At 35.2% G+C, this 22,277-nt stretch overlaps 1 protein-coding gene across 1 annotated transcript in view; it reads left to right on the top strand.

The window, feature by feature from the left end:
• The first annotated feature begins 17,557 nt into the window (after positions 1 to 17,557).
• The window catches only part of tsc22d3 (TSC22 domain family, member 3), a 28,171-nt gene continuing 23,451 nt past the window's right edge, over positions 17,558 to 22,277 (top strand). The window contains exon 1 of the mRNA XM_026280981.1: positions 17,558 to 18,211. Coding sequence (XP_026136766.1) covers positions 17,898 to 18,211 — 314 coding nt within the window. The 5' untranslated portion in view covers positions 17,558 to 17,897. The remainder of the gene's footprint in view (positions 18,212 to 22,277) is intronic.

The raw sequence follows: 22,277 nt of genomic DNA, 5'->3' as shown, positions 1-22,277 counted from the left end.
ATTGCTTTTTGAAATTTTCTAATTAAAAAGTGAGACGGCACATTTTTTTCATAGCTAAAGTAAGCAGATTTTGTATAGCTTCCACAGAGCAGGGTGGGAATATATGGATGATTTTTAGCACTAAGTGAATCTTTGATAAATCCCAGATGAGGCAATTTAATAGATTAATTTAGGCAAATATAACATCATCATTCTTTTGAAATACTATATTAATCATATTAAGTCCAAGTTAAGCCAGTTAAATGCTTGTAATATATGTTAGGTAGAGGCTGGCAGCTTCATTCTCTTTGAACTTAGAAAGTAGGAAACAGAAGTTCAAAAGCTTTCTTGCTGTATTGCAACTTCCAAGGAAATGCGTCCTTGTTAACTTGACCTTTGGACAATTCCGAGGTTCAAAGTAATTACAAATGCTGAGCTCAGCATCCCTAACCTTTTTCACATACATCTCCAAAAGCTGGTTGTTTTGAACCACATTTGGGGTCTTCTTTCAGCCGTGCATCTGCTCGTATTGGAAATGGCCCCCCTCCAGCTATCATTAGCCATATCCATGTGCAGCACATGACACTGTCAGCCTCTGCGATTCAGATGGGTGCATTTATTGGTTGCCAAGTTTGTGAGATTCATGCAGTTATGAGCCTGCTGCTGAATTGCTTATCACACTGGGAAATCTGTCTTTTGAAATATGAAGCGTGTAAAGTGCTGGATGGGAGCATAATTTCATTAAAACAAAATGGAAATGTATGACTCAAACTCATAATCCTGTGTGATGAGAAACTACACTAAAAGTATCGGTTTAGTTCTTATACTCAGGATAGTGTACATGGACAACATTCAGTCTGACTTGACAGCATAACTAAGCAGCTGCTGTCGGTCTTGGCCAGGAGGCAGAATAGAAATCGCTGGAAAGGTCGCTGATTATCTGGCCAGGTCTAATGTCACATTTTAGAAATCCTACGGGGCTGTGTTCTAACAGCACGAGGTCCTGCAAATAGAGCGATAGAATCAGAAAAGGGCTCTACTGTCAGGAAGGTAGCAGATTTGGGCATAGTTAAAGCAGACAGATGGTGACCAGTCATTTCACTGATTGGCTGCTGGCCTTCAAGGTCACCTTTTTGATTACTCCGAAATTTGCAGGAAAATGTTTTTGGGAGGTGATCACTGCTTCCGGTATCTAGAGTTGGGCTCTTTTGATGTAGGCCATTGCCTTCAAATTGTAAAAATGTTTGTAATTTGTACAGACAAATAATGGATGAAATGCTATAAAACCTTTAAATTTGAAAACTGGTTTAAAATTGCATTTCATGCAGTTTAACGAAAAATACTGTATTAAATAATGTTTTTTTTCCCCTCCAAATCTGCAAATTAAATAAACATTATTGGAGTATGTTTTTCAAAAATTCAAATTTAATTGTGTTCTTTTCCATTTCTTTGTAATTGTTTCTGAAATTTACTTTATGTGAAATTTACCCTAGCAAACATTGCAACACCCTTGCGTTGTGGTGTCGAGTTGCATTTTCTTCAGAATGTGAACAAATCTAGCTCATTTATTTTATTTGTTTGTTTAACAGAAAACATTATTGTGTTACCTGACAGTTGCCTACAGAAACAGAATGGTTGCTATTAATGATCATTAATATATATATATATATATATTTTTTTTTTGGTGGTCATCATGACATAGATTATTGTTTCATCCTGTCCCGGCACCATATGTTCTGGTATGAAGCTCATCATGTCCACCAGTTACCTATAGAGCTTAAAAAGATTTTATATCCAACATGCCTTAAAGGCACATCCTGTCTAGAAACTTTAAAACCAATCTCATCTTTAAATACACTGAAGCTCAGTCACTGAATAAATGAAGGGAAGATTCAGACTGCCGGCAGTTATGAGCAGAGCAGATATCTACAGTATAAGTGGAAGCCATACTTCATTGCCTCATGAATAATTACTGTCAGAAACCGCACTGTTTTGACAAACCGGCACTGTTAAATTTATCTATAAAGCCTAGCACTGACTCTGAGCTGTAGATGTCTGAGTGTGGTGTTGATGGACGAACAATGTAGCACACTGAGGACGATGGTAGGGCAATAAATGTACAGTATTTCTCATAGATTTATGACACATCTGTGAATAGGAAGCAATAGAATGTCAGATGACTTTTATGGTTTAAAATAGGGGAGCAATTATATCAAGCTATCTTTCTGATGTATGAAATTGACAGACTCTTTGTAGAGGAGTCTTGTGGAACTTTTGGAGGTCTTTGATATTATGTGAGTTTGAAATGAAAGCCTCTACAAATCTTTTGCAATCTAGAGATGAAAAGAAAGCTGAAAACTGGATTTCTTGAGTCACAACACTGAACAAAAGCCACATTTATACCACAAAATGGTGTTGCACAGACTTTATAATGCTTGCATCATATTTACACATTGCAACAGTGCATCACACACTAAAAAGTAGATTTAAATTCAGAATTTGATTTAGATATTTATTCTCATGAACAACCAAGAGAATACAAGAAAATGCACAGATGTTCATGACAATAGGAACGTTTGGAAAAGAGATGCATGAGAAGAATGCTATACTAATGCAAGCATTTTTTTGTTTGTTTGTTTTTAAAGTTAAGACATTAGTTAAAAACATACATATAATAATATTATATATAATAGAAGTGAGGTATGAAAATGTATGTTCATTTTCAGAGATCATGCTAAATTTTACATTTAACAGTGTTATTAAATTATTATTTTTAATGGCAAATTTTTGTGTAAAGGCAGATGTTATCTTAATGCAAAAATAGGGGAAATGGGTATGCACAGTTAAATATCCAGTATTGGCTGATACTGATATATTAAAAGTTTGTACCTGATGCAGTACAGGAAATTTATGTATTCCTAATAATCTGTTTCATGTGTAATCGAAAACTATTTTTCTTCATAAGGCCCCCACTGGCACCCCTCAAACTCTCCCAGTGTCTGCAATGTTAAGCTTCTCATGAGGCAAAAAAAAAAAAAAAAAACACCCTTAAGACTATAAATATACGGATGCAGGAAGCGGGGCCAAATATACCCAATTGTTCAGTGTTGTCACTTCTTTCAGCACACCAAAAGAGAGGAATGCATTTAGACTAGTCTTCCAGGAAGAAGTAGGGAAAAGGCCTGTTTTAGCACTTAAAGGCTCATGGCATGATATCTTGAACAGTTGGGCTTTACATTCGTATGTGTGCTTTCATATGCAGGTATAAACATGGTGCCATGACCCTCTTTTCTAGTATATGCATTGTATATGCTATCCCTGTGCTGTGATGTTGCTTAGCTGGCCTATGTGCATATCATATCATATCAGGCAAAATAAAACACTCTCCTCACATACTTAGGAGAAACAAGTAGACATTCATATAAATCCAAGTGCAAAAGCATATCTCACCAAAAAGCCAATATAACAAAAGATGGGAAATTGTAGACAGAGATGACCCTCAGTCTAAATAAAGTAACACTGATCCTTGAAAACTCCTAAGAGAAAAACATCAAAGGCTGCATGACTCCACTTCCCTTCACTTCCAATGGCATTAGAGAGCAACATGGAGAATCCTCCTCAGACCAAAGCAGATGTTTAGGGCCTCTCAGCATCTGAACGCACACTTCAAGCTTCAGTCGGGGAAAATAAATTATCAAAATAAAGCTGAAAGCTGTGACTTATTCTACGCAAAGGTAATTTTTAAGCTTGATCCTTGATCCACACGATCCTTCAGAAATCACTCTAACATGTTGATATAACCAATATAGCTGCTAATATAACTGTCAACCCTATTGGCAAATGGCATCTCAGGAACTGCACTCCAGTGGTTTGAGTCTTACTTATCAGATAGGTCCTTCAAAGTATCCTTCAAAGTATCCTGGAGAGGTGAGGTGTCCATGTCGCAACATATAACTATTGGAGTGCCTCAGGGCTCAGGTCTTGGACCAATTCTCTTCTCTATCTACATGGCATCATTAGGTTCTGGCATTAAGAAAAATGGCTTGTCATACCTTTGCTCTGCTGATGAAACTCTACTCTACCTATGATTCCATCCTGATGATCCAATGATTGCTGCTTGCATCTTAGGTTGTCTAACATATATGCTGGATGAAGAACCATAACCTTAAACTCAACCTTGCCAAGACAGAACTTCTTGTGGTTCTGGCAAACCCATCGTTTCATCACAATTTCACCATCAAGTTAGGCATATCAACCATAACTCCTTCGAAAACAGCCAGAAACCTTGGAGTTATGATTGATGATCAGATGACTTTCTAAAAGCACATTGCTTAAACTGTCCGGTCCTGCAGATTTAATTTATTCAACACCAAAAAGATCAGACCCTTCCTTTAGGAACATGCTGCACAACTTCTTGTTCAAGCTCTTTTTCTGTCCAGGCTGGACTATTGCAATGCCCTCTTGGCAGGTCTTCTAGCCAGTTCTATCAATCATTTACAATAAATTCATAATGCGGCAGCAAGATAAGTTTTTAATTAGCTGAATATAATGCACAAATGTGACGAGTGGGGCGGGGCCGAGAGATGTGGGAACGAGCGATAGAGTGATTGGGAAATGAACAACACCTGCGACCCACTACCGGTCTCGAGTCCCACAGAGGAGATGGAAGGATATAAAACTGGAGCGACGATAGTGAAGGACGAGAGAGGACCAGGCCTGGGCCTTATTTTATGTTTTGGTTTTTATTTTGATCGCACCATTCGTCCGTGAGGGGCTGGTGCGATGTTTTGTGTTTATTTTTGTCATTAAAGTTTCATTTTGATTGTGCGCCGGTTCCCGCCTCCTTCTTCCGGATGATTATGGAGTTATATTATTACAACAACACTTCTGTTTATCAATTTGCACTGCATGGCTACCAATAGATGTTTAGCTACAAAACCACCACTGGCTTTGCACCCTTTTACCTAAATTCATCACTTCCAATTTATATGCCCTAGAAGGTTGTGTTCTGCAAGTCGCTTGATTGTGCCATCCCAAAGAAGCCAAAGATAGCACTCTTTATTATAAAATTATTAATATAATTTTATTTAATAATAATTTTTGACTTAATAAAAAATATTAAAAAAAAAAAAACATTTGTCCCTTGTAGAATTTTTCTGAAAAAAAAAAAGAACTAGCTGTCTAATCTTTTTGTATTCTATGTGTTTTATTTTCATTTACAAAAAAGATCTCTAACACTAGCTCGCTCTATTCTTTTTCTATTCTATCTGTTTTTTTGTTATTGCTATGTGTACTGTATTAAGCTAATTGACACTTGTTATAGCACTTGTATATCATTGCTCTTTGGTTGATTTTGATTGCTTCCATTGTCCTCATTTGTAAGTCGCTTAGGATAAAAGCATCTGCTAAATGACTAAATGCAAATGTAAATATAATATGATTATATTATATTATATTATATTATATTATATTATATTATATTATATTATATTATATTATATTATATTATATTATATTATATTATATTATATTATATATAGTTTTTGGTGGTTTTTTTATATTCCATTAATAATTCAGTGTTTTTCACTGTTTGGCATTATGGATTTAAATAAAAACAGCAAATTGAATTTTGAGTATAATAGTTTGCATTCATACATCTTGTGCAGTTTGCCGTTTTAATTTTTTAAGAAGCACTAAATGCAAGGAATACTTCTCATAACTGTCATATCTGTCATGCTTTTGACACTCCGCAAATATGAGCTAGCAGCGTGTAAACAATCTTTTCATTTCTATGCAAATAATCTTCCTCCAAATGACAAGCATCTGCTCAGACAGACTATGCAGAGTGACAGTCACTAAAAAAATAAGATGCTAAGCCAAAGCAAAAGCGAGTGATGCTAATGAACTTTATTTAAAACACTGGGGGTGTGACAACAGTAGGTCACAATGGATTCACACAGCATTCAGTCGACATACTGTTTTGGGGACACCTTTGCCCTGAAACACTCCAGCCGCACTGGTACAACAACATGATATCTGTTCATGTTGGCCTAGAATGCCATTCACAACATACCAGAGGATTGTAGTCAAAACTAAATCCATCTAGAATTAGCAGCACCATTAGCAGTTTCACCGCTGACCTAATTTGAGCGTCCTCTCATAATGTGACTGAAGAGCACATGCAGCAGTAGCTGTGACCCTCAAAGCGTCTGTCCCCTCTTCAAATTCTCGTCTCGTGTCTAGAATGTCACCAATGCTAATAAAGGAGCAGACCCTCAGCGGGGAGCTAAGAGGATTGTCTTGAACTGACCTCCGGTCAGATTGGTGGCAGCTATGAACACGAGACACAGGCTCACAGCTAAAGTTAGCTCTCGGAGGAGACGTGCACCCCTCAGGCCTCAGTGAGGGGTTCTGTGTTTCTCTAGCTCACATTCCTTTGCATAACTCTATTGTGCAAAAAAGAAACCGAGGCAAAACAAAGGTGTAGGTTAAATAAGAATTATGACTAAAAAAAGCATTGATAAAATCAAATGAAGTATGATGCATGTTTGCATGGCTTTGCTTTACTCTTTCCATGTTACATGGATTTGTTCCTCATGGGAAGTCTGCATCGTTTGCGTGGGCTTTGAAATACAGCTAGATATATGTGACCCATGCTAAGCTTTTTAGTAGAACCAAGTGCAGCAGAAGCCCTTAGACCTGTAAGGAAATGTTCATTCGCTTAGAGCAAACAAACAATTACTGTGCTATAAACAGGACAATTTTTCTTTGCACAACTGAAGAGATTGAGCATGAAAGAGCTAAAGTGCCATGCATACTGAGCAAAGGCAAAAATTGTGTAACACATTAATATAATATCACATCATTTCATGCCATGTCATGTCATATAATTATATATGTGCCTCTCTCCTGTTTTGGTATTTTCTTATAGCATAGCATAACATAACATAACATAACATAACATAACATAACATAACAATAATATAATAATATAAAACATTTCAAAACTAAAATAAACTGCTTTGCTCAGCAATAGTATTATATAGAAAAATATAATAATATACTTGAATAATACAAAAATTGTAATGCCAAAATAATAATAATGACCTGCTTAGCTGTTTTCATATTTTTATAATATATTTTAATATAATATGATATATAATATAATATAATATAATATAATATAATATAATATAATATAATATAATATAATATAATATAATATAATATAATATAATATAATATAATATAATAATATAAATGCCATCAACACTCATGAGAGCTATGAGAATGAAACAAACTTCCACACATAGTAAAGAACAAACAAAAGAAAAGCAGTAAATAAACACAGGCCATTGTGCTGTGCTAGTGTTCGTTTTGTTATTATTAGCAACCAGCTGTAAACACAAAATCAAGAATCAATGGTCCAGGCCAGAAAGAATTAGGGAGACTTTTTCCTTTTCAGCAAGACAAGAGAATTGCAGGATACTCCCTGACAGTCCGGATCCCTGGATGCTCTCTAGAACACATGCAGCTTGAAGAGGAAGCACAAACAAAAAATTAATTCGGTGAGAATGACAGTTTGCCTCGTAATGAGAGACATAAACTAAACTTGCATCAAATGACAGTCCATCTCAAATGATTTCTGAAAAACCTCTTTCTAAGCATTATTGATAAATCAAGTGAGTGAACCAATGTACTGACTAGACGTTAGAGTAGTGACAGAGACTGACAACAATGCTAATAACATTGCTCTAAACTAGCACATGCTTATGTCTCTGTATTATTTTTGCTTGTATATTATACATCAGTTGAACATAGTACGAGTTTTGCTGTGGAATCTGAAACCAGTGATTTAGGAAAGAGAAAGTAAACATATAGTGCTCTGGGCAGGAGAAGATGGCCTGAAACCGAATGAGGTGGAAATGCAGTAACAAAAATAGGACAACAGTTCCTCATAGATCTGGAAAAACTCAATGAATGCCAACAGTAACAGCAACTGTTAAACCAAAAACCCACAATAATAAGCCGATTTTAAATGATAAAAACTGTCCAGATATTAAAAGCATCAAATGCAATAATGAGAATAGTATTTCATTGCTTTTATGTCAGCATTTGTGATTTGATAGCAACATTTTGATCATTTGTACATATGAACAAACGCATCTTATAATTTAGTCAGATGGTAAAATATTCAAGTTCTTGATTTTAAATGTTAATTTAACATTGTATTATACAGTTCTAATAGATTATATTAGATTTTAACACAAAAGCCAAACCCTAACTCACTTATTATTCTTTTTTTTTTCAGACTTTATTGTACTGTACATTATGAAAGTGATTTACAATGCATACATAAAGTGAATGATTTCCATGATGCAATATAACAAAGGTTTTATTTTAAAACTGCGCAACCCTGTGCTGCGCTGGCAAGAAAGAGTCTTTATAGGCAGCATTCATCCTTCCCTTGACAACCACACACAAAGGCTAAACAATAAAATGTTTTATTCTTCCAGCCATCCTGTTTCATTTAGGGAATGTTCAAATAATGTAACCTAAAGATGCAATTAAAATTCAATCATATAATAATGTATTCCAGTATAAACAAAGTGGGCTTGAGAATTCAGAATCCTGTCTGTTTGCACAACCACTTTTTGCCACAGAATATAATTTAAACAAAGACTAGGCAATGAGAACCTGGTTAATGAAGAGCATGCGTATAAATATCCAGCTCCTAACCATCATGTGTTTAGGCATAATACACATTCTTTTCTCTCTCAGTATTTCCTTTGAGAAAACATTGGATTTCAAGGTCGATAACAGCACTTTACTGATTTCCTACAAAGGAATGCTAAGCCTATTTCTTGCAATGAAATAAAAATACCAAAAAATTCTGTCATGCAGGGAGTCTTGGAGATGTAGAGGTTTGGACGAATCAAACCGTAGCTCTGGTTTGACCACATGTATCATACAGTAACAAGAGCAGCGTGTTGCTCTGCTTCCCACCATCAGTGTAATGATAGCTGGATTTATAATGAGGCCTATGGGGAAATGATTGAAGATGTCTTCTATTCTGAGCAGAAGAAAAAGTGAACACTTCAAAGCGTGCTGCTGCCAGAAGAATTCTTCATGAACCTTGTATGAGCGCAGCGTAAAACCTAAGAAGTGTGTGGAACAGAGGGACCTCAATTCACCAGCCACCAGCTTAGATCTGGTTTATAAGCAGCAGAGCAGAGTGCCTATGGCCAGAATAACAATAATAATAATAACAATAATAACAATAATAATAATAATAAACATTTCAGTTGTATTTTAAATTTAAGCTCTCAAACCTCTGTATCCACAGCACTCTTTTAAAGTAGAATCTAAATGGTCTTTAAATTTACTTTTGTTCTTTAAAGTTCCCCTATTATGGGTTTTTGAAAATGACCTAAGTGAATAAAAGCATCCTGCAAAGTTTAAATCTGAAAGTGCACCGTGTATAAAGCTATCGTCTCTCAAAAGAAAAAGTTAACTCTGAATAATTGAAATAAGTCGTTTTTAAACATATTGGCCCCCAACTTGTTGGTCTTTTCGTTGGTCTGAATGAAAATGCAAATTCATTCTTTGCCACTAGGTGCCGCTTTTGTAGCGGTAAAAATGGCGGTTTCCCCGGTCACAACTATTCACAAAGCGCTGAGCTCACAAAGGCTGCTTTATCAGGCTTTACAGGCAAGATGAAATGAAGATGAGACCAATCAGACCCATCACTGCAGATCATTTGGGAGTTGTTGAGCAAGTAAGGTAAAAATAAATGCCCATTACAAGACAATAAAAGTGTTTTTTAACCTTGCATGCATGTCAGCCTCTTGTTGGGGACTCCCAAAACCAAAATATGAACCTTTCATTACCCATAATAGGGGCACTTTAAAAGAACCAAACATGAATGTTTTCCAAAACAACATTGGACCCCGTTGACTTTCATTGAATGGGAATTGGGAAAATAGACGGTAAAATAGATGATGAACTATCCCTTTAACTCTTTGCATGTTGTGTGATGACAGATTGATGTGGATTGGGCTTTATTTTCCAGGGTGTCATTGAGAATCATCACTGTTGGGCCTTAAACCTGTCAAAGAAGATATGGAGTCTGAAGGCTCAGATCACATGGACGCTCAGATCTGACAGGAACTTTGACCTCAGTCAGATGCCTGACAGCGGCTTGACTTTGAGAAGACATAGCACGTTCCCCCGAAGCATATCCACTGACTGCGTTAAAATCATAGTTTCTGTCTCGCTTTTAAGATCTGACTCAAACGCTGAGCTTCAGGTGCGAAAGCCTGAACAATCTTCAAGCTGTGCTCGCCAGGCCTGAAAACAAGAAGCGGGCAAGAGTGAATTCATAAGCTATGTTCTAATAGGAACATATGGTCTATGAAAGTCATTAGAAAATCTGGATGATGCCTTGTGATATCTCTTTGCCACTACATAGTTTTCATGAATATTAACCCTCTAAAGCCTACTGTCTCATTAAGGTCTCTAAATGATTAACATGAACAACATCTTTGATAATAAACCTATTGTACACAATCTGTTACATGCTTTCTGGCATCTGATTGATAATTAGCACTTTTTTAGCAAGCAAAAGGCATTTTAGTATAATTGTATAAAAATATTCACCTTCAGGTCTCACATTTTATAGTGTAAGTAATGAATTGATGCAACTTCAGAATACTTGATTATCCATACATCACGGAAAAAAATAAAGTTAATATTTAGCATGACAGAAACACAGAGCAAGTGTGTGTGACAGCTGTGTGTGTGTGGTCTGTGTGCCTTACGTTGCTTATGACTGGGTCTGCAGCTGACTAGAATGATGATACTTCATGTAACTTTTAATGATTCGTAAAAGTGGGATTCAGAGTAAAATAACCCGAGCAATGTGAAGCAATATCACATAATTAAGTCATTTTAAGGCACCTGATTTGAAAGACAAGGAATGAAGCCACATCAATTGGGTCTAGTATCAGCATTGGAAGAATAATGAAGCTTGAATATTATAAAGCGTTTTAATACCGAACAGCTTTAAGAACAAATGATCCAATAAGCACACATATGTTGGCAAAATGTCAATGTCGAAGCAAATGATTTGAAAATCACTGTGTGCTATTTTAAAGATGATATTTTGGGTAAAGAATTCTTAAAAAGAGTGGATTCACATACACTCAGAATCACAAACAACATACAACAGCTGAATGTTATTCTAGAATGCGATTTTGCATGTTTAACATTTTAGCATTTTTAAAATGACATATTTAAGATGAAAACACACAGATGTCTTGGTGATGTGCTATCATTATGAAGGTCAAACCGGACGTTTCAGACATCTTAATAACGACATGATAGAAATGACTGGTGGTATGTCTGTATGGATGGACTACATTAATCTGCAAACTTAACAGATGCTTTGTGTCTCTGAGGACTAAATCCACATTTGCTCCTCTACTTGGCTTGGTGTAGAATTAATCACTTGCTTTCAGCCTGAGGCAAATCCATCAGTGCATGGGAATAATTTGGTGTGTTTCTTTGTTAGAAGGTATTTTTGATTTCCCTGAACAGACTCATATCTATTTAGACTTAAAGATTTATGCATTAAAATATAGGACACCGAAAACTAACCTTGAATCGCAATGCTTCCTCTTTTTTGGAAGACCTGCTGTATGAAGAGCAATGCCAGAGGAGAGAGCGACATCTAGCGTTTGATTTGACAAGTGCAACTAAACTGGAGCAACGTGTTTCTACATTACTGCAAACCTTCTACAAACTGAACACAACTGCTGGAGAAGATCAATTAACTATTTGCTTTTTTTTTCATTTGTTCATGAACGGAAATATTAGTGTAATCACAATGGAAATTAGCACTCTAAAAAATGAGATATTAAAAGTCATGCTGTTCATTCTTTACATAAGTCAACTATCTGTTTTTTTTTTATTAGCTATTCAAAATAAATTAACATAGTTGAATTTATTAAAGGTTTAGCACCTTGAGATGATCCATTTAATTTTGAGGGGGTCCAAATAGTTTGGAGTTTACGTCTCTATGTGTAGTGTGCACAAGAAAAATGTAAGATTTCAATATGTTAACTCATAACTGAAATATAAATTCACAATAAACTTATGAAGTATTTATAAAATAAGTTTATAATTTTTAGTTCTGTATCTATAACAGAATGTTTAGTTTTCACAGATGTTTTTTTTTCTCACAATTGTGTTAATATCTCACAATAGATATTGCATTCATAAGGAATTGAACCCATGACCATGCTGTTGCAAGCGCCATGCTCTACTATTTGAGTTAATAGCAACTGAACAGTTAAAATTGTCATATAAATAGTCACAGTTACCTTTTTTTTTTCCTTTGGCAAAACAGTCCTTACAGTTCTGACTTTTTTACTTGCAATTGAGTTTACATCTCAAAATTGTCACTTAAAAAAAAAAATAATAATAATGAATATATCTTCTTAGAATTGCAAGAGAAAGAAATTGTGGTATTTATAAACTCAGAATTGCGCCTAAAGTGAAATGCATGTAAAGACAAAATTGTGGATGTAAAAAAAAAAGAATAATAATAATAATAAAATATTCCATGGCATTTTTTGTTCTATATCAGAAAGCTGAAAGGACATTTCATTTATTAATTCCTTGACCTATTTATTCATTACACGAGGCTTTGTTTGGCAACAAACCTAGATGAAATGCACCTTGTGATTGATTGCATCTCATCTGAAACTGGCTTACAGCAGGACCTTCATTTTTATCTAAAATGCAATGTCATCCACTTGTGGCTAATCTCGACTGAAAAAGGGGAGATCAGCAAACCTTGAACCAGAATAGAGATACTGCAGCACAGCTATCCATCACACGCTGCCCAACCAGCATGGGGTCATTTATCTAAGTAGATAGTGTTATGCTTAGAGAAACAGATTGAAACACTGATTAGAGGAGCCATTAGCAGAGTTAAACTCCTGTTGTGTTTCCACCAAGCACATCTGTCATCATAATGGAGCAAAGCCAATATGTTTTACTTCCTTCACAGAAATCAAAAGATGCGAAGCTGCTATTAGGGTCAAAATACAGCCTTAATATTTAGTATACTTATAAAAGTGTGCTGACATTTCCAGTAAATTTGTCATTTTATTCTCTTTTGTTTATATACAAGTTTTACTTCATGTATTATAATGTGAAATAAAGTGTATTGACAATTATATTATATAATTATAATGATTTGTTATTTGGCAAAAGAATGCCATGCAAAGCATTTGGCTCTGTTGTAAGAGCTCTGAACTGTGAACAGGGAGATCTGAAAGCAGACGCTGTTTTAGGGACTTTGACTGCTTGTTATGAGTACAGTTTGTCCCAGACAGCCTTCCCATGTCTGTCCTGACTCTCTCTGTCCATGTCCCACATCAGAAACACACAAAACTATTACATACAAGCGTTAATTATTCCTAAATAAACTTTCATTCCAAAAGGTGGCAGCAAAACTTCATTTTCACAGCATGGCTTATAGCTTTAAGCCTGCAGATATATATATATATATATATATATATATATATATATATATATATATATATATATATATATATATATATATATATATATATATATATATATATATATATATATATATATAATGTATTAGTTATTAATGTATTAAATGACTGCCTTCTGACATTTAAGCAATACTGGGTGATTGGTAGTGGTATATAATGAATATTATATATTCAATTATTATTATTATAATTATTTTATATTATTTATTTTATTAGTAAAACACTAATTTTAATTATGAACCTACATGAATTTGGATAGATTTATGGCTTTAAAAAAATCAATTTACCAATAGGAAAACAAAATAAACATAGTTCAAGATATATTATCTTAAAATTTCAAGCAAATGCTTTTCGAGGAAATGTATCTTGTTTGAAAGATAATTAGTGTTTATTTTTCTTTTTCCTGGAAAACATTTTTTTTTTTTTTTTTGTGGGATGCATTATTGTTTTTCGAAATTATAAAGTTACATATTGAAAATAATTAAAGATTAAAATTTTCAATCAAGAATATTTTATTAGTAATGTTAATTAAGTGCCACATTTCTGCTAAGGAATAGAGTCCCAGGTGAGCAGGTGTTTTGTGTATTTTAGGACAGGAACACCAATCAGCATGTATTGACCAATCAGCATTCAGGACAGGCACCATATGTTTTATACTGACTAAAAAACAGACAAACAAACAAACAAACAGATAATGAACAAAAATTATATCTTACTTTAGAACTTACAGACCTATCATGTGCCATTCACACGCTGTAAAGCAAATCATTTGGACATTTTAGGCTGAGAAGAGTGCACTATTTTAAACATAAATGTCTAGATATGATAATGTGTAGTTGACTGCTGACCTGTATTATGTGCTTGGATTGATCACTGCAAGATTGTGGTTTTACCTAAACATGTTTACATCTCTGCAAGCTGTTCCACAGTTTCATTTGATTTAATTCTTATCTAAGCAGTGATAATGACAATAAATCAATACTAACAAGCAAAGGCCTGTTTTCCAAGCAGAACACAGCATGTTAGCCTGGATGACAGCCACCGTTGTCTTTGCATGGATAGAATCAAAGTGTCAAGGTAAAGCTTTAGTGTACTGTACACATTAGGTAACATTCAAAGAGAGCATTTGTATCACACATTCTCCAGCCTCAGGCACCTTCTGCATGTGCAACCCGTCAGTGTCACATTATTCACCCCAGGTTCAGTGTAACAGTACAGCAGGGAAGGCCTGGGACTACTGGGACTGGGAAAAAAGCCCAGGACCTTTTCCGGCCCAGCGCCACCCACAGTGGAAACATTTTCCACCATATGTATTCTGTGTGCACACAAGGCAAACCATTGCTTCCAGCATTATATATAGGCAGCATAATAGCACATTTAAACTGCAGAAAAATATAAATATAAAATGACTATATAGTGGAAAATTTGTATACATACAGTATACTGTGTGTGTGTGTGTGTGTGTGTAAATATATATATATATTTTCCTCCATCATATCTACATACATAATAAAATTAGATTTGTGTGAAAACCATTTCTTGATGCCTTAACTAATATATGAATTTATATATATATATATATATATATATATATATATATATATATATATATATATATATATATATATATATATATAGTTGTCTATCCATCAATCTAATCGGTCAACCTATTTATTTCATGAAAACTACAAATATTACTATTTAAAGTAACTGTTTTCAGTTTATATGATGCTGAAAATGCTTTGATCACAGGAAATAAATTACAATTTAAAGTATATTGAAATAGAAAGCAGTTCTTTCAAATACTAAAATTATTTCAGAATAGAACTGCTTTTGCTGTATTTTGGATCAAATAAATGCAGGTTTGGTGAGAAAAGGGAATTCTATAAAGAGAATCAAAGCGTTAGCAAAGCTTTCAGTGTCAAATGATCCTTCAGAAATCATTCTAATATGCTGATTTGTTGATTTGATTTTTTGCCGCTTAATGTTTTGTGAAAACTGTCATACTAACCCTGACCCATACTATTCTTGGTAACACTTTAGAATAAGGTTCCATTAGTTAATGTTAGTTAATGTATTAATTAACATGAACAAACAATGAATAATACATTTATTACTGTATTTATTAATCTTCGTTAATGTTAGTTAATGAAAATACAGTTATTCATTGTTAGTTCATGGTAATTCACAGTGCATTAACTAATGTTAACAAGCACAACTTTTAATTTAAATAATGCATTAGTAAATGTTGAAATTAACATGAACTAAGACTTATAAATGCTGTAGAAGGATTGTTCTTGCTTAGTTCATGTTAACGAAAGTAATTAACTAACATTAACTAATGGAACCTTATTCTAAAGTGTTCTTGACTAGAAAGTTTAAAAGAACAGATTTTATTCTTATTTTTTTCAAATCATACTAGAATGTTTGAAGGATAATGTGACACTATAGACTAGAATAATGATGCTGTACATTTTAAGTTGGAATAATATTGTATACACATTGTACTGCATTTCTCATGTCACGTCAGTTAATCTGTTTTTGCAGGAGGGCAAACGGTCCAGTGTTCTCTGATGACAGATTGCATTCACCAAGCCTATACAAGAAACTCTTCATGTTTGTCTTCAAAACAATCTCTTGTGTGACGCACTTGATGTTCTTTTGTTCACAGATTGTGTTACACAACCTAAACACTTGGATTCAGAGAGCTTATTCAGCATATAATGGAATCATTTCATATCCCACAGTCTGTTATTCTCTGCACTTCACTGCTTCTGCCAGAAGAGGGCCAAATAAACGACCCATATGACCCCATGCTGGCAAAGTCCTTAAATGCCTCAATGTGTCTCAACCGCTTTACACACTCAATAAAGCAATCATAATTCACCTATTCTCTGCTAAATTAAATTTCTTGAACTTTTATTAAGGGGCTTTCGATGAGTCTTATTACACCATAAATTACATTTCAAGAGATGATCCAGAAAAGCATTTAACACGCTATTAAATAAGCACAATGCATTGAATTGAGGAGTTCTGCACTAGACATACAATGCAATAATTAAACATCATATTATTATATATAATTATCAGACTGTCAACTTTCAGAGCTGGCTCAGACAGAGCACTTGCTCTACAGTAATAACATTTGCTTTTTAATCTGTCTTTGATTGAATTTCACTGGAAAGTTCAGCAAAAGATATGACGAAATTCATATTTCAAACAAGCTCATTGGAACATTGGAAGGTGTTCGGGGAATTTATTGACCAGTGAATGATTTTTAAAGCATGCTGTGCTGAGTTAACGTTATGTCAGCATTTTTGGTTTATCTCATGTTAAGCAATATGACAGGAATCCTATTGATGCAAAGTTCTAAATCTGATTTAATATAAATCTCTCCCTGACATAGGAATTTCACAGACAAAACAGATAGGATTACTGACCTTTAACCAGTAACAAATAAACAATTTCTAAAGGACATTATGCACTTTTAACTCATACATATGGGTATTTAACTCAACATTTCTCTCTTTGAAAGGCAATGTATGAAAAAAAAACCCTGGTAAAACTGCAAAAAAATAAAATAAAAAAAAAGATTTTAGCGATGAATCATTGGACACGGAACACTGCACACAAGCAGTATTAGTACCAGCAGCACGCAAAGAGCTGAGTCTGAATCTAATAGCCTTAGAAAATCCAGACCAAACCAGCAAAGAAAAAACTACATTTGTGTTTGATTCAGTGATATAAACAGGGGAAGTACTATGTGTTTGCTCTCCTTCAGGTTCCACCCCAGGCAGCACTGAAGTGCACATGTTAAAGAGCATGCTTTTACTCCCTACCTAACTTCGCTCCTCCCTCATTGTGATGTTGAGAGGAAAGTAGGTGTGATCTTTTTGTGAACTGATCGGCATGCTTTGCCAATCAGAGCGATCGCTCCTCCCTCTGTCCCTGCCCTCGCCTCCATCCCTCCACCTCTTCTCTCACTGTCTGCACTGTACGCACGCACAGGGGCAGGGAAAGTGCGGAGCAGGGGACAGCGAAAAGAAAAAAAAATCAACAAAAAAACAGAAGCAGCTTCTGGGTTTTCTTTCAAACGCATTCCGGCTGCATCATTACTAGAGAACAGGAACCCCCAGCCCTTAAAAACCTGTGTGTGCACATACGCAGTAGAGGAGAATCAACTCATAGAAGCTTCTTCTTCTGTAGCACCTGGCACACTTGGTGGACTTGAGAAGGAGGAAGGTGCGCTTGAAGATCACCTGGGAACAGGTGGAGGAGAACCTGTCACGGCTACCGTCTGCCTCCCATGTGGGGGAGCTTGACCTGATGTCAAACGAAGAGTGCCGTTCGCCCATCGGCCTGGACTGCTGCAGCTGCTGTCTGGATCTGGCCAATGGCTGCGAGCCTGAGCCGGGCCGAGAGGGTCACACCAGCCTGGGGAGCCCTACGTCCGTCAACCAATTCAGACAGCTCCGAGACCAGCTTCACTTTCAGAACCTAAACACAGATAAGCTCAACAACATCATGAGACAGGACTCGCTGGAGTCGGTGGTCCGCGACCCCTGTTACCTGCTCAACGAGGGCATCTGCAACAGCAACATTGACCAAACCATGCTGTCCATACTGCTGTTCTTCCACAGGTATGTGAAACTACTCATGCACCACACGCCTGCTCTAGCACACTCGTCTAGTTCAGCTCATAAAAACTGTAAAAGTTTTGGCCAGATCTGTGTTTGCCAGTTAATGGCCAACGGATGTTTGAGTTTAATTGACAATAACATGCTGCGGTTTAACTGAAGGAATTCTGGCCACTTCCACGGATGACCTTAAGTGGTAACACTACCATTTAGTTTAAACCAAGCTCATTTTAATGGGTTGGGGTAGTTAATTTAACATTTGTGAATTGTTAACCACCAGCCAACACCAGCAAGTGTTGCACAAACACTGAACACTACTAGTTATTTACATTTCTTGATGATTAACATGATTAAGGGCTACGCTCAACAGTGTTATTTAAGAACGGCGTGGCTTGCAGTCTCAGTAGGGTTCCAGGAATGTGTAGGTTGGTATGAGGAGCACGCCTTTGCACAAACTTAAGAGGATCTTGAGTCAGTCCAGTTCTCACTTCTTAAATACACCCCATTCATTGCAACTCATCAGGTTCATGCAATGGCTTTGTGCAAATATTCTAGTATTGCTTTATTTGTTTATTTTTGCACAGAAAGTGCATGTGGATTTCTCTCCCTAACCAGTGCGATTTGCGAAACACTATGGGCAATTAACATACCATTCTAGCGTAGTCTATCGCCCCATAGCTGAAGCATGCAGCACAACAAATTCCTTTCCAGGTAATATGCATGGTTATACAATTTAATGGTCACAGGAGTTTCCAAAACAACCATAGATGCATTGAAATCTCATAAACCTTTAACACTTGCTTCAATCTCAGTGTGTGTGCAATATATAGGCCTATATTAACCATGCTCTCCAAACTGAAAATAAACATATATGGACATCATAGTTTGATAAAATCCGATAGTGTTTGAAATGTTTAGTCTGCATAAGAATTAGAGATGAGGACTAGTGGAAAAATAGACAGCTAAAGCCAGGTATTAGAAAAAAGATTGAACTATATTCAATTGACATTTGCAGCCAGATGATAAGAATGTATTCCATGTGTTTACGCCATGTAGTGTTATTGTAACACACCACCTTTGGATTTGACTTTGGAAATATTCACTGTCAGCGTAGCAGAAACATGTGTAAAAGGTTTATAGCTAGTCTGTCTTTGATGGTAAAAGCTGATTATTTTGCCACATTTTTTGTTTTGCACATCCGCTCATATTGCTTTCTGAAGTTTTGACAGCAGTAGTAAAAATTGGATAATAACCATCCAGATATTAACAGTCAGAAAATCATTCTTTCTTGGGATTATAAAATTCATATTTGAAACAGCTATTTTAAATGAAAAGATTGCGATCTGAATGACTAATCAAAGTAACATGGTATGACATACTGCATATGAAAAAAGGAGTTGCCATAGCAACTCTCTAGTAAAACTCTCTCATAATATTGCATTTAGAAGAACAAATACGCATATGAAAGTAGGGATGTCTATCAACCTTTTTTGTAATTAATTTAAAGACAAATACAAGATGATGCATTAAATGAATAAATAATCCAACAGCCCTAATAAATATTTAAAACAAGAATGCTTAAAGTTCTATATGTGATGCAATAAATATTAATATGATATGCAATATAAATGTATTGTACTGTGGAATCTTCTTTATGGCTGTTCTGACTCTTAAAATGCAATAAAGTTGCTCAGCATCTAATCTTGTCTGTTTTGCGACAAGACAATACACCTCTTAAACTTACTGGGACGCCTCTGCAACAAGATTCCTAGTGTTCCAGTTAATGTTTAATCTTCTTTATCAGGGTGTCCTCAGTTTTATACGTGGCAGTGAAAGGTTACAGTCTACATAATTAGGTTTTCTTTATGAGCCTGGTGTCGGGATACAAACAGAAGCAGTCTGCATTGGACCTCTGGCCCAAAGACTCTTCACAGTCTCAGTTACTAAATACACAGAGTTCAACAGCCCCCTGTTCTAATATCATCAAATAGCCATTGTTAGTCTGTACACCAACCCATTCTTGTATTCCATGACAGGAAAGGCAGTTCTTTTTCATGTTGGACTGCTTTATGCCATGGGATACTTTCCCTGTGATCCATGATTTCAAAAATTAGCACTTTAGTGTCTTATGGATGAGATGATTCCTTTCTCTCATCCTTTACACTGTATAATATTTCATATTTCACACCTCTTGCAGATTAAATCCTGACTTGTTTGTGTTTCACACCAAGGTCATTGATGTCTTGATGAAGGAACATAGTGTTACTGAAGGAACAATGATCAGAAAGGTGTGTCTGTTTAGTAGTATGTAGGAAACAGAACAACAGAGGTCCTGCCAACAATAAGTCCTGTCCACTAAACCCTCAGATAAATTGCAAAAATGCCAGTCTATTTACTTAATATACAGAAATGTAATCTGCATCTCCAGGCATGCAGAGACATGGATCCAGACATGTTATGCCGAACAGCTTATGATATGTCTGGAAACAGTGTTTTTTGGAAAGGATCCCTGGGGATTTACATAAAAGGTGTGTTTCTGGAATTAGTTGATTGTGTAACACATTAAAAGTGCACTATATATATGTATATGTGTGTGTGTGATAAATGTTTTTGTTTAAAACATTTATTAGGGCTGTTGGATTAGTTATTTATTTTACACATTACTTTTTTAAGTTATTGTGATTAATTAATATCATGATAATGCAATAAATATCTCCATATCATGTCATTAAATTAATAATAATTATATATATGCATAATTAGTAGTACTTTAAGTTTTAATTGACTAATTTAAATTGAATGCTATTCTCCAAATGTAAAAAAAAAAATATATATATTGCATTATTTAAAAAATATATATATCACAGTTTTTCTCAGTCACATTGGTGACGGAGGACAACACAAGAGTTACAAATTCAGAAATGTATTTTCTGGACTTGGACTTTTGATATTTGTGTCCATATTTATTATTATTTATTTAAGTGTTTTTTTTTTTTTTTCGTCAGACCACTAGTAAAAGTGTAACTGTGAATTATATCTAGTATCTTTCTAGCAATATTTTAATTATTATCAAATATATAATAATACTATAATTGAAAAACATATGGCATACTGTTCAATACAGTAACTGTCATCCAAAATGTTGCCATAGTTTACATAAGGTAATACTAACAGAGTAGATGTTATATTGACACGACTAAACATTTTGAGTCTCTTGTTTGTGCACAATGACACAAGGACTTTTCATTATGATAGCACTGATATGTTCATTGACATCAATTCTTGCTTTTAAGAAATGAACTAATAATTTCGAGTAAGTTAGAGGCTTTTGCAGGTAATCCATTGTGTGGTGCTGTTTGTATGAATTGTTTTGAGAAATGCACATACTTTTTTGCAAATATTAAGGATGGTTTGAGAAAAGCACCAAAGCATTTAAAATAAAACCCAAAAACCAAAGCACCTAAATATAGTGCAATAAATATACACTTTTATACCATATATATTTATTCTTCAGTCTATTTTTCATGCCTCTTTTGATTCTTAAAATGTGAAATAGAAGTCTTGGGAGCAATTTTCTACTTAAATCACACCCCAAATACAAGTCCAAATGCTTAGTAGGCACTATACCCTCATAAACAGACAACGCTGTGCCACCCTTCATGGACGATGCCCATGTGAGATAACATCTGAACCCTCAGCGTTGCCCAGACTGACCCCAATATCTCTGACCAAACAGATTAACAATCAAAATTCAGAACTGCTCGTTCTCAAGCCTCTGTCCCAAGTGAGAATTTTTGGCTGCTCCTTAAAATTCCTCTAACAAGAATGCTGAATATGTGCTACAGAGATTAGATATAAAGATAGATAAGACAAATAAAACCGAGCCACTGCTAATAAAAAGCATCAAGCACATCACATGAGGAAAGAGATCTAACGTTGCCACATCAGAGCTCTAGCTTTTTGTTATTTCTCAAGATGTTGAAGACTTGTTGAAGCAGAGACTTGAGCAATCTCTATCAATATACGTAAGTAGTGCTGATATGCCAAAAATACCAACAATGGACCTCTG

This window comes from Carassius auratus, chromosome 14 (assembly GCF_003368295.1).
Source record: "Carassius auratus strain Wakin chromosome 14, ASM336829v1, whole genome shotgun sequence".
NCBI lineage: Eukaryota > Metazoa > Chordata > Actinopteri > Cypriniformes > Cyprinidae > Carassius > Carassius auratus.
The sequence above is the reverse complement of the archived record's forward strand: the minus strand, read 5'-3'. Positions and strand labels throughout refer to the sequence as shown.